The sequence below is a fragment of the Antedon mediterranea genome, chromosome 4 (assembly GCF_964355755.1).
Source record: "Antedon mediterranea chromosome 4, ecAntMedi1.1, whole genome shotgun sequence".
NCBI classification, from domain to species: domain Eukaryota; kingdom Metazoa; phylum Echinodermata; class Crinoidea; order Comatulida; family Antedonidae; genus Antedon; species Antedon mediterranea.
The window spans coordinates 28240616-28253688 of NC_092673.1; the positions used below are offsets into that span (position 1 = coordinate 28240616).

Consider the following 13073-nt stretch of genomic DNA (forward strand, 5'->3'; position numbering starts at 1 on the left):
ATCGTACAGTTGTATAAGTAAATGATAACACCACCACTTAAAACTAAAAACAAAACAGACTGACAAAGTAACTTTCTTTTTTTATTTCATTTTAATTTTACAGAGTAAAGACAGTTTTTCATGATATTTAGTCCTGTTTTTTTTGTTTAAACTTTACTGGCGAGTTCTTTAGCTTTAAGACGCTCAAATTTGTCAATCTTGGCTTGGCTCTTCTTGCCAACTTGACCACCTCCCCAATGGCGACGGATCTGCAAAAGAAAATTGATCAAATTATGAAAAAATATAGCACAAGTAATAGTGATGTAATCTAGACATGATAGAGGTTTCAGTTTTTATGGTAGATACAGACAAAACCAGTCTTTTTATTCTATTTTGCAATATCACAATTGTTAAGCTCTGTTTATACTATAAAACTAGTTTGACAAAAAAAGTAAGATGTGCCAAAATATGGTAGTGATATGACATCATCATGTCCATATAAATGTGCACATCACATTTTTTGACACATAAAGTTTTATAGTGTAGACAGAGCTTTATATATTTATTAAATGTAATGGCATGTGAATTAAGCTCAGTATTAAATTATAATAAAACATAATGTGACAAAAAAAAATGTGATGTGCCCATATCTGTTTGGAAAGTGTAAACTTAAGGATGTGTTTGGCTTGCTCAGGGTTAAAAAGCTCAATAGTTTGTAACCACATGTATAATTCAGGTGAAGAAATTCAAGCATCATTGCAAGCACTCTGTACAGTAAAATTATATTTCTATTTTCATTTTAGGATTAAAAATAGTGAAACAATGGCCTACCTCCTCAGATCTGTCATTGTAGTTGGTTCTGACAGCATCAATAAGTTTGTTGAGTGAGCCCTTGTCCTCACTGTTTACCTGGGTGAAAGCCAAGCAGGTACATGTCTTCCTGTGAACCACTTGCCCGAGTCTAGCTTTGCCTTTCACAATGCAGTATGGCACGCCCATTTTGCGGCAAAGTGCTGGAAGCCACATGACGATCTATAATCATTTATCAGAAACAATGAACTTAACACTGCAGTTTCAATTTCTTTTAACCACTAACTTTATTTTAATAAGTTTTAATACAGTTGAGTAGAGCGGACAACTTCAGGACCAAAAAATATGCACAAACAAAAGTGTTCCATAAATATCCTCCTCCATTTTATGGGAAAGTGTCCCCTTAATAGGGGTCCCAAAAAAGGGTTCTACTGTACTGTGTGTACATAAAATTAGAATTGAAAAAAAAGAATGGTATATTGAGTGTATATGTGCTTGCTCAGTATTAAAAAGCTCGGTTTTTTATCCACATATAAATTCAGGTGAAGAAATTCAAACATCATTGCAAGCTAACACTATCAAACTTTATGTGACAAAAAAATGTGATGTGCCCATACATGGATATTTGGGCATAACACTACCATATTTGGGCACATCAAGCTTTTTTGTCAAACTAGTTTGGTAGTGTAGACAGGACGAAAAACAAAATAAAATCGTATAACCTCACCTCAATAGGTTCTACATCATGAGCTATGACAACTAATTGAGCCTTCTTAGACTCAATCAAACAAGTGACTGTGTTTACTCCCTGGCGTACAACGGGGGGACGCTTAGTTGGAGCACTTTCTTCGCCCTTTGCGGTTTTCTCAGCACGTTCTCGAAGACGAGCTTTCTTCTCCTCCTTGTTTTCTGGGCGGTACTTGTTCAGAAGACGGAACAATTGAGTAGCTGTAACACATTGACCAAATTTAACATGGTAAGTAATAATTAATTTTCTGAATACAGACTTCTGAATACAGACATGTGGGTAGTATTAGTAATGCTAGGACGTGATATACACTCAACCTGTTAGTAACTGTATTAAAGATTTATCCACCAACCAATTGAACTCATTATAGGCCTTTGGCTTATTAATGTACAGATATGAAAGTGATACGCCTCAGTTTGTAAAAGCTTATTTCATTTGCAACAATGCCATTCATTTAGCAAATATTCAAGTGCATCATTGGAGTATCACTATGATATACAGTATGTTCACACTGGGGTAACATTTAATCTACATGGGGTGAGCTTATAAACTTCGTAACAGCACTTGTTGTTCCAGTAAATCTTGGGCTTAAAGTAGAATATAAGGGCTTGTTCTCGACACTGTTATTGCTCCATGAATCATTCTCGAAAAATTTAATCTGGTTTCAAAATAATATTGTATAAAAAATTAACTTTCAATAAACCAATTATCAAATACTCAAGTTATTTGCATGACCAAGGCCACTGAAGAGTGAAAATAGTTGAAACGTAGTAAATGAGTACCGGATAATTGGTTTATAGAAAGTTACATTTTCCATACAATATATGTCATTATTGATCTCTTTTTCCTTTTTCATTTATTACCTGTTTGCCTGTCAAGAGCCTGTGAAAACTGGTTGACACTTGGTGGAACCTTAAGTCGTTGATAAAGTACAGCTTTCTGTCTTTGTAAGCGTACATACTTGGGCCATCTTACAAAACGTGTCAGATCACGTTTTGGCTGGATGTCTTGGCCAATACCAAAGTTCTTGGGTCGCTTCTCAAAGAGTGGGTTGACGACCTTTTTGGGTGCAGCGGTCTTTGCTGCGTAAGGTGCCGGAGCTACCTTCTTTCCCTTTGTTTTCTTGGCTTTTGGCTTTGAATTAAGAACAAATAATTTAGAAATCTCACAGTATGTTTTATTTATGAGAGAATGCATATCTTCATACATGCAATTATTATTTATAAGCAGAGTGCATCAAATTGGTTAAAGCTTATTAGTTATATCAAACCTAGGCCTAGCTTTTATGTAACTGCTAAAGTTTATTCAGCCTACCTAGGCCTAGTCTACAGTAGGTCTCTAGCTAAATAGAGAGATGACTAGCCCAGGCCTAGCCTAATAAAGTTACTGAATTTATATTAATTAATGGAACCATATCAAATTAATTATTATTATTGCAATTTGTACAAATATTTCATTGTTTTAATTTATTAGGGCCTAAAACGAAATTGTCAAAACCAAATTACAGAGAAAACACAAATGGAAAAACTCATTCGATCTAGACGGACAACATATGATTTACAGTACTATCTACCCTCATAGTGACACCAACCCTGTGATCTGACTACGCGACTAAAGCTTATCCTTTCCTGTATGGTGATGTATGTATTGTTGGCCTAGATTAGATCAGACACGTATTCATATAATCTCATATAACATAGCTGTTCTAATATTTTAATATATCAAATTTACTTAAGTTTAATTCTAAATGTCATATAATTTCATGAGATTACTAATAATTCAATTATTGACGGTGATTTTCTAGATATAAACAGATTTTTCCAGACATTATTCATTTACGAACACTCACCATTTTGGCCGAAGGTTGAGAGGCTGAGGGATTGTTTCATCAATGAAAAGTGCTCTATAGGCGACGCAATTTAAAATGTCTAAAATATAAAGTATTATTCTACAATGGAATGGAAATATCATACACACTAATTTATATTTCGTTAACAAATATACCATTTAAAATAAAAATATTTGTAATAATTCTTCAAAAATAAATTTAATATTGCATCTCATGAACTGCTTTTCTTTGATTTCTTTAAAATATAGGGGGCGCGATGGAAAAACTGAGACAAAAAAAAACACAAGGGACAGCAGGTCGGGACAGCGAGAAAGAGGTGCGTTTGGCACGTAAGTTGGCCTAGGCCTAGCTTTCATTATAAGCATAAATAATGTTTAAACTAATTTGGAATCTAAAGGTTGAAACTATGCATATTCTCTGTATGCTAGAGTTCGATCAGGTATATATCGTAACTCAGGCCTAGCTAAATCACTATTTTTGTATTATTACTTAGTATTTTAAGGCCCTCTATTTTCTAATTATTATTTTATAGCCTAGCTATGCCGGGTGTCTGATCATTCGGCCGCCATACCGGTCATTTCGGCCGCCGGTTATAGAATGGTGCCCCACATTCGTCGAAATGCACTCCATTGTTTTTCTATTTACCGTAGACCTAAATATTGTTAATGAATACTGTCACTGAACCACATTGAAATTGAAATAATAATCGTTTTATACTTTTTTTTATACAGTATTATAATAATGGCACAGGCTGGACAACGTTCCTCCATACCTCAAAGTAAAGACCATCTGTTAAGATCATACAACAAGAGACTCAAAGATGACGTTAGATCAATGCTTGAAAATTTCACAGAAATAATCAAACTCGCAAAAGTATGTCAACTACAATTTATATTATTTAATATTAATGATATTTTTATACACTTTTCAAACCTGCATAATGGCTTTTACAATACTCTAAATTTGGTTGTTAACCTTGGTACTTTTTCTTACAGGTTGAAGAAGTAGGTCAAGTATCACAGCAAACACAAGGAGAACAAGACCATAATGAGATGCAAGTGAGAGCTGCAAATATAGTAAGTACAAAACATTACCGACGACTTGATTGGCTGAGCGCCGGCAGCTGGTCGCTCCGTGCTTCTGATTGTTGTAGTTCAGAATGTTTGTATTCAAAGGAAGATTTGCTGACAGGTTATTAATAATAATAGTCTTGTCAAAAATATCTATATATAAAAAAGTAATAATAATTATAATAATATTTATTTGGTCACTAATAAAATAACCAGAAGTGAGAATAGACACAAAAACAGATTTTGCACTGACTCCCAAGTAGTTTAGCTGTCAAAAGGGAGGGGGGAGCGTGTACCCCATCACTACCCCTAGATCAAGTAGTATGATGGTTTCTATTACTTAGTAATCCTAATCATGTATGTTTTATTTAGCAACATGGGTACAAATCTGGTGGAAGTGACCTTTTGGTGGACATTGTACAAAAAATGACATTTGTAAAGTGTAATGTAAAATTTCGTACATAATTCTTATAAATTAATATTGTATTCAGGTTCGAGCTGGTGAATCCCTGATGACACTCGTAGCCGACATCAAACAGTTTCTTATTCTAAATGACTTTCCATCAGTTAATGAAGCCATTACCAAAAGGTCACGTTATTTAAAGGGAGTACAGACAGATATTGATGTAAAACTCATACAGCTTCGAGATGACCTCACAAAGGACCTATATGACATTGAGGAAGAGTACTACTCTTCACGATACAAGTGAATACTGCACAGGAGCATTAATGGGTACAGCCAGCAAACAACTTGTACACTTATGATATGACCTCTCTAATATGACCCCTATACAACATTGAAGAAGAGTATTACTCTTCATGTTACAAGTGAATACTGCACAGGAGCATTAATGGGTACAGCCAGCAAACAACTTGTACACTTATGATATGACCTCTCTAATATGACCCCTATACAACATTGAAGAAGAGTATTACTCTTCATGTTACAAGTGAATACTGCACAGGAGCATTAATGGGTACAGCCAGCAAACAACTTGTACACTTATGATATGACCTCTCTAATATGACCCCTATACAACATTGAGGAAGAGTATTACTCTTCATGTTACAAGTGAATACTGCACAGGAGCATTAATGGGTACAGCCAGCAAACAACTTGTACACTTATGATATGACCTCTCTAATATGACCCCTATACAACATTGAAGAAGAGTATTACTCTTCATGTTACAAATGAATACTGCACAGGAGCATTAATGGGTACAGCCAGCAAACAACTTGTACACTTATGATATGACCTCTCTAATATGACCCCTATACAACATTGAAGAAGAGTATTACTCTTCATGTTACAAATGAATACTGCACAGGAGCATTAATGGGTACAGCCAGCAAACAACTTGTACACTTATGATATGACCAAGTGAATACTGCACAGGAGCATTAATGGGTACAGCCAGCAAACAACTTGTACACTTATGATATGACCAAGTGAATACTGCACAGGAGCATTAATGGGTACAGCCAGCAAACAACTTGTACACTTATGATATGACCAAGTGAATACTGCACAGGAGTATTAATGGGTACAGCCAGCAAACAACTTGTACACTTATGATATGACCTCTCTAATATGACCCCTATACAACATTGAAGAAGAGTATTACTCTTCATGTTACAAATGAATACTGCACAGGAGCATTAATGGGTACAGCCAGCAAACAACTTGTACACTTATGATATGACCAAGTGAATACTGCACAGGAGCATTAATGGGTACAGCCAGCAAACAACTTGTACACTTATGATATGACCAAGTGAATACTGCACAGGAGCATTAATGGGTACAGCCAGCAAACAACTTGTACACTTATGATATGACCAAGTGAATACTGCACAGGAGCATTAATGGGTACAGCCAGCAAACAACTTGTACACTTATGATATGACCAAGTGAATACTGCACAGGAGCATTAATGGGTACAGCCAGCAAACAACTTGTACACTTATGATATGACCAAGTGAATACTGCACAGGAGCATTAATGTGTACAGCCAGCAAACAACTTGTACACTTATGATATGACCAAGTGAATACTGCACAGGAGCATTAATGTGTACAGCCAGCAAACAACTTGTACACTTATGATATGACCAAGTGAATACTGCACAGGAGCATTAATGTGTACAGCCAGCAAACAACTTGTACACTTATGATATGACCAAGTGAATACTGCACAGGAGCATTAATGTGTACAGCCAGCAAACAACTTGTACACTTATGATATGACCAAGTGAATACTGCACAGGAGCATTAATGTGTACAGCCAGCAAACAACTTGTACACTTATGATATGACCAAGTGAATACTGCACAGGAGCATTAATGGGTACAGCCAGCAAACAACTTGTACACTTATGATATGACCAAGTGAATACTGCACAGGAGCATTAATGGGTACAGCCAGCAAACAACTTGTACACTTATGATATGACCAAGTGAATACTGCACAGGAGCATTAATGGGTACAACCAGCATAGACGATCTAAAGAAGTGAACTATGTTTCTTGTCGCCAATGACTACTATCTGTCTACACAAAATAAATTAGTACAGCCAGATATTGACCCAAGTAATTTTAGTATGCCTTCTCAATTGGTATAATGTTGCGAACGATTTATAATATTAAGTTAGCAAGGTGATATGGAAAAGAGCTTCATTTTGAGATTTATGTGTGCCCTTCTTATCTGCAGTTTGTATTCTGTTGGTACTGTGGGGTAAATGGTAAATAAATGAAACCAATACTGTAATGATGCTATTTTATGTTTTTTTTTCTTTTATTAACAGAAAAAAAACAGTTGCAACACAACTACAATATAGTAGAACCTTTGTTTTACGTTCCCTGAATTTTTACGTACGCATAAAATGACTGATGACGTCATTGTTTTTTTACGTACGCATAAAATGACTGATGACGTCATTGTTTTTTTACGTACGCATAAAATGACTGATGACGTCATTGTTTTTTTACGTACGCATAAAATGACTGATGACGTCATTGTTTTTTTACGTACGCATAAAATGACTGATGACGTCATTGTTTTTAGTACAGTACAGTGTAATATAAAATATAATGTTTGCAGTGCATACAGATGATTGTAAAATATATATTTAAAACGAATAACATGCTTCAAGGAGGGATTTTATGGTTTGGACGAATCCCTTTTCACAGTGAAGCCCCCTTTAAGTACTTTGTGTCCAAACCCCATTGTCCGATCCCAGCCACAGCCTTGATAACGCAATTATTTTTTAATTTATTTTATATTATATATAATATATTTTTTTTTATTAATACCTAATAATTCTACTATATTGCGGTATACTGAATAAACAAAAATTACAAAGTAAAAATGATATTATATTATTATAATATTAGCCCTCTATTATATTATTATAATATTACATTTATTATCATTAAAGTCGTGTGCATGGAGATGAATACGGTATTTATATGTCTAATGATGATAATGGCATTAGAATATACAGAACATTGAAATACTGTAATAGGTTTCTTGCATTCAAACGCCTGTAGTGTGTGAACGTAAATTGTGGAAGCAACAGGAGCCCTCTAGTGTTTGGAACCTCTGGTGAACTTTTGGTGTGCAGCCGAAAAATGATGTGCGGTCATTGCTGCGCTGACAGACAGTTCCCCGCCTATGAGAACACCCATTATCACTTCAGCAAAAGCATCTCTGCTGTTCTTTTCGGGAAGTTGTAACATACTTAGACACGTCTAAAATACAAGGAAAAAATTCTGTTAAAATGTCACCGTACAAAACTTGTACAACTACAACGTATGATGCGAGAGAGAATTTTTTTTCTCGACATGTGACTATGCATACAAATTATCTTTCGCAGAAAACAAATGAATGCATATAAAAATTAAGTTTTAAACTTCCTTTAAACAGAACACAAGTTTAGGTCACTAAACTAACAAGGAAAACAAGCAAACAATCATTTATAAATTAATTGTGCCAACAAAATTAATTAAACGGTACATACATTTTGAGAAGGCAGACCTGTGCCGCCTCCAATAGTTGCAACCATCATTGATGGAATAGTTGAGCGTACCCGAATATCACCTTCTGGTGTTTTACTCATCTCTGTACTACCAACATGCGATTCGGCCACGCAAGCAACGTCTTGTCCGCATGCGATATAAATGGCGGCCAACGCATTAGAAGCATGGCATGTTATTCCTACATTATTAAAAAAAATGTTTAATAATTATATTGATTATTAGTAGTTAGATATTGTTTTTTAAAAAAAGCCAAAAGGGAGATTTTCTTCAAGAGTGGCGCTGAATACTTTTTCGTCGTACGACGCAGTCTGAGTTGGCCTTACTTTACCAGTAACACCAGAAGACACAACATCGATGCGCGCGTAAAAAAGGTTTACATTATCATCTGGATTTAAATGCGCGCGTTAGTTAGTATCATTTTAGTAGGCTATCTGTGGTGTTACTGACAACGCATCATCGTCAATAACCATAGAATACACTGTGCATAACCTATCTTTTCACATTTATCATGATCAATTATTTGCACAAGTTACATTCAAGTGTTTATCTATATAAGGAATATACATACAAAATAAACACTATTTAGACCTTGTTCAGACACGAGATAAGGTCACTTTCGATTGTATAATATAATGTGTATAACTCTATGGTGTCAACACAATTTGCTTTAGTCACAAGACATTAACGATAAAGTACAAACATTAGGCAGTACATATTGAACTTTTGAGGGGGAAAAATGTATGCAATGCGCAATGTAATAGTATTCCAACGGTAATGAATAATTTAACGTGGGATGTATTCAAGGGAATGTCACGTAACGTAAAAATAATACTACTTTTTTAAAGAATGATTGAAACTTGCCTTTCACTCCTTGCATGTACTGACTAACCATCACTGATTCACTCAAAATAGTCAAATTTTCAACTTGTAAATAGAATATAAGTATTAATCAGAAATGTTAGTTGAATACAGGTATAGTTGAAAAACTGAAAGGACACAAATCAAATTGTTGCAAACGGAAGTGTTTGTCGAAGATAATCCATGGACATATTAAACACATTATTTCATTTGTCCATTTTAATCTAAAAAAATATAATTCTGTGACTGGGTGTCAATGGAGATACAAATAAAATAAGTACTGAAAAAATGACAATGCTGTGGGTATCAGTGGCTGGATCTCAATATGGAGATACAAATAAAATAAGCACTGAAAAAATGACAATGCTGTGGGTATCAGTGGCTGGATCTCAATGGAGAGATACAAATAAAATGTGGGTATGGGGTGGGTATCAGCCAAATAAAAATAAACTAAAACAATCACAAATAAATTTCAGAGCTTTTTAACACTAACCTTTTTCAATGCAAGTGAGAGTATACTTGGAGATAGTAAAAAAATAATAATTTTATTTGATATATGCCTACTTTGAAACAAAATGCATAATATGTATATCGAAGACTACCTGTTGTTCTTAAAATCTGTTCAACATCATCTTTAGGACAGATAACTTCACCAGTGACGTAAAAACTCCTTGAATTCGTAAAAGGCCCACTGTTATGACTAAACCCAACTGCGTTAAGCCACCATTTCTGTGGTTGAACAGGTGCTTCTTGAAGTAGCTCTCTAATAGCCACATTGGCAGCAGTTGTGCTTCTATAGCCTGGTTCAGCAGAAACGTTTTCACTTTCGTACACAAACTTAGTGAGCACTTTATTACCGTGTAAAGTAGCTGATGTGTGTTTTAACTTGCCATGTCTGTTAGTAGTTTCTGCAGCCTTCTTAACCATATCAAATATCTCGGGACAATTAAACCACTGGAAAAAGTTGTTTGCATCAGATATGTTTCCGAAATAGAATTCTGGAGACAATAGAACAGGTTTCTCAATGACAACGGTATTGACGCCTCCACAAGCACTGACCATTTTGCAGCCTCTTGAGTAGGAGGCTACTAACGCAGCTTCAGTTGTAGCCATGGGGACAGAGTAAGATCCCCTGGCGTACATACCATTTACGTCGACGTTGACAACTCCAATTGGAATCTTCACGGTTCCAATATACTTCTCAATGTTCTGTGTGTATACATCATCTTTGTGTACATCGTCCAAAGCTGTTAGATCGAACGTTTCCAGATTGTTAATATACCTCTGACGGTTCAACGTTGCACCACTGGTGTTATCGCCAACCAAATTTGGTTTGTTTCTATAATTAAAAGGGTACAATACAGTGGTTTTTTTATGGGTTTATTTATATATATTTTTTAGAACAATTTGCAAAACTTTCATGGCGCAATTTGTAAAACTCACGATTGGATTGTCGCAGGATTCTTGGATTCTTTAGAGGTCATACAACCATCATTATGATGTCCATTACTGGTGTGCCTCAAAAAGGTCATATATCTCCTAGGAAGATGACACGAAACCAGCTTTCGCAAACTAAATAACTTTGACATAATCTGTTTCGTAAAAAGTGTAAATACATTTGATGACATTACATTATAACACTTTCATTTATGATACAGTATCAATCAAATATATTTTTCATGTAGGTCTTTTCTAATGCTTTATTTTCAGTCGTATTGGCATTAAAGCAGCTAGTATACCTAGAAACTCATTCCTACCGAGGCTAGTGTACTGTTATCTCGGTCTCGGTCTCGGTCTCGGTCTCGGTTGAAAATTGTTCTCGTTTACTAATTATACATGCTAAGCCTAGACCATATTATAACTTATGACGGATAAGAAAGTTTTATTTTTTTATAATTCTATACCAATTATTTTGTGCCTTAATTTAAAACCAATCCATGCCTATATTTTGTTCCCGTAACAAAGGAAATGAAATGTTAGGCCTATGCCTTTTATAATAAAACCCTTATATGCGTCGCATTGGGGTTTGTTTTAAAAAAATACCTGTAAATGCTGTAAATATACAATATTGTGAATCCTTGAGTTTAGAAAAAGACGGTTAGTAGGCCTCCGAGTAAGTCGAACTAGATAAACTACCCTCGAGTAGACGAATAGAGTGAGTATACGTCGTATTTGCCTTGCTACATTTAGATTATCAGATATCGAGTATGTTTCTAAGCCAATAATATGTCTTGTTACGCAATGCTGGTTTTAACCTTAATACTGGATGTACATGGATTATAGTACAGCAACTAAAAGCGAGGCCTATACAATGCGAATTCAGTTTAAATGATATTAAATATGTTTAAAAAAACCTTAATAAAAGTTGAAATCACACTTAAAATGTTGAATGATTGCACCGAATTTCGAATTAAAATAACTATAGTGAGTTTAATGAATAGGCAAACTGCCTTAAAATGTGACATGTTTCGAAAAACTATTCTCATAATCAGAACAGAAAATAACGCCTAGAGTACTTATATATCAATAGGACAGGTTGTATGTAAATGAGGAAGTAATTAGCATAACATTTTTTTACAATCAGATATTGTTTAGTCGCACTAAAAAATAATTGATATAGCTCATTGTTGTGAAATATGTTTTATTATGTTCAAAAATCAATACACGTGACACTTGTTGACGGACTTGTATCAATTGGAATCCACTCGCATCGATTACTATAAAAATATAATGTTGATATAAAGTTTGCGGTACACCTCGTATTCAATTCTCAAAAGAACTGTTGAGTTTCTATTTATAATGTATTGTTTCGATATAGAGGGAGATCCAGGATAATAATAACTCTCTGGCGGTGAACTATGATGCGTTCTGTGTTCAAGCCATGTCACGTGTACTGAGCAATACGTTTCGGCCTTGTGGGGGGCGGTAATGAGGCTATAAGTCGGTTATTCCCTTGTACCCATCAAAGACCAGTATTGGTTAGAATTTACCTCCCACATAGTCTGAAAATACCGTTTTCATCTTTTACTAACAAACCATGGAGTTAATTATATTTCTTCATGACACTTTAGGTAGACCTACTGGTAATAATTCAAAAGCAGAATAATATGACGAACGCTCTGTCCTGGTGATGTAGGTGGTGGTGGTGGTAGTAGTCCTGTGAGTTAGCGCTGCCTGTTTGAATGGGAATAATTAACACGAAGTTTAATTCACATTCACAATGAAGACATGGAGTGATTAAGGTATAATGATGATATACAGTATTTATCTTTATTTCACCATTGATTGTATTCTTATAAGATTGGTTACCGAAGCAAATAAGGCAATTAATAAGCATTGTTAGGGTGATCGATTGGGACCCGTAAACGGTGATTGAGGCTGCTTGGTAACCAAGGCCAGGATTACAATCAGACTCGGGTGGTCGATACTTGAAGCAGGTTAATTTTCCTGATCATTTATTCTTTAGATTAGGCTTACGTAACCTGCTGTTTTTACAGGTGGCTGGAAATTTACTTCATCGCATAGGCTAATGACGATTTCGTAGCTCTGAGGAAATTATAAGGCTTGCAATCGATCTTGTGGGCTAAAATGAGTCTAGAAATGGAATTGGAATTATTCATTATCTTGGTTGAAACTATCTTGAAGCTGCTATCTGCAACCTCCTGAATTTACTGTAGGCTCTATTTTATACTGAAATCATAGTTACAGCCAAGTTTTCAA

The 13073-nt window shown here is 35.1% G+C and overlaps 3 protein-coding genes and 2 non-coding genes across 7 annotated transcripts; 1 reads left to right on the top strand and 4 right to left on the bottom strand.

Annotated features, from left to right (window-relative positions):
• Positions 1-68: 68 nt before the first annotated feature.
• LOC140047136 (large ribosomal subunit protein eL8-like) lies at positions 69-2749 on the bottom strand. The gene is made up of 4 exons (XM_072091970.1): positions 2401-2749; positions 1517-1737; positions 811-1011; positions 69-248 (listed from the first exon to the last, which is right to left on the bottom strand). The coding sequence occupies exons 1-4, from the start codon at positions 2744-2746 to the stop codon at positions 147-149; spliced, it is 870 nt and encodes a 289-aa protein (XP_071948071.1). The 5' UTR covers positions 2747-2749; the 3' UTR covers positions 69-146.
• Positions 665-741, bottom strand: LOC140048150 (small nucleolar RNA SNORD36). Its single transcript, XR_011845058.1, has one exon. It is a non-coding gene; the product is annotated as a small nucleolar RNA SNORD36 (small nucleolar RNA).
• LOC140048151 (small nucleolar RNA SNORD36) lies at positions 1284-1357 on the bottom strand. Its single transcript, XR_011845059.1, has one exon. It is a non-coding gene; the product is annotated as a small nucleolar RNA SNORD36 (small nucleolar RNA).
• A 923-nt stretch (positions 2750-3672) lies between the features above and the next one.
• Positions 3673-6203, top strand: LOC140047137 (mediator of RNA polymerase II transcription subunit 22-like). Of its 3 annotated transcripts, none has more exons than XM_072091974.1 (4): positions 3673-3702; positions 4118-4259; positions 4382-4462; positions 4948-6203. In XM_072091974.1, the coding sequence occupies exons 2-4, from the start codon at positions 4128-4130 to the stop codon at positions 5164-5166; spliced, it is 432 nt and encodes a 143-aa protein (XP_071948075.1). In that variant the 5' UTR covers positions 3673-3702; positions 4118-4127; the 3' UTR covers positions 5167-6203. The 3 variants fall into 3 exon arrangements, with proteins under 3 accessions (XP_071948075.1, XP_071948072.1, XP_071948074.1); XM_072091971.1 differs by having other exon boundaries at positions 3682-3715; XM_072091973.1 differs by having other exon boundaries at positions 3700-3825.
• A 2804-nt stretch (positions 6204-9007) lies between these two features.
• On the bottom strand, positions 9008-10885 carry LOC140047754 (uncharacterized). The gene is made up of 4 exons (XM_072092788.1): positions 10797-10885; positions 9956-10692; positions 9357-9419; positions 9008-9042 (listed from the first exon to the last, which is right to left on the bottom strand). The coding sequence occupies exons 1-4, from the start codon at positions 10883-10885 to the stop codon at positions 9008-9010; spliced, it is 924 nt and encodes a 307-aa protein (XP_071948889.1).
• Positions 10886-13073: the final 2188 nt, after the last annotated feature.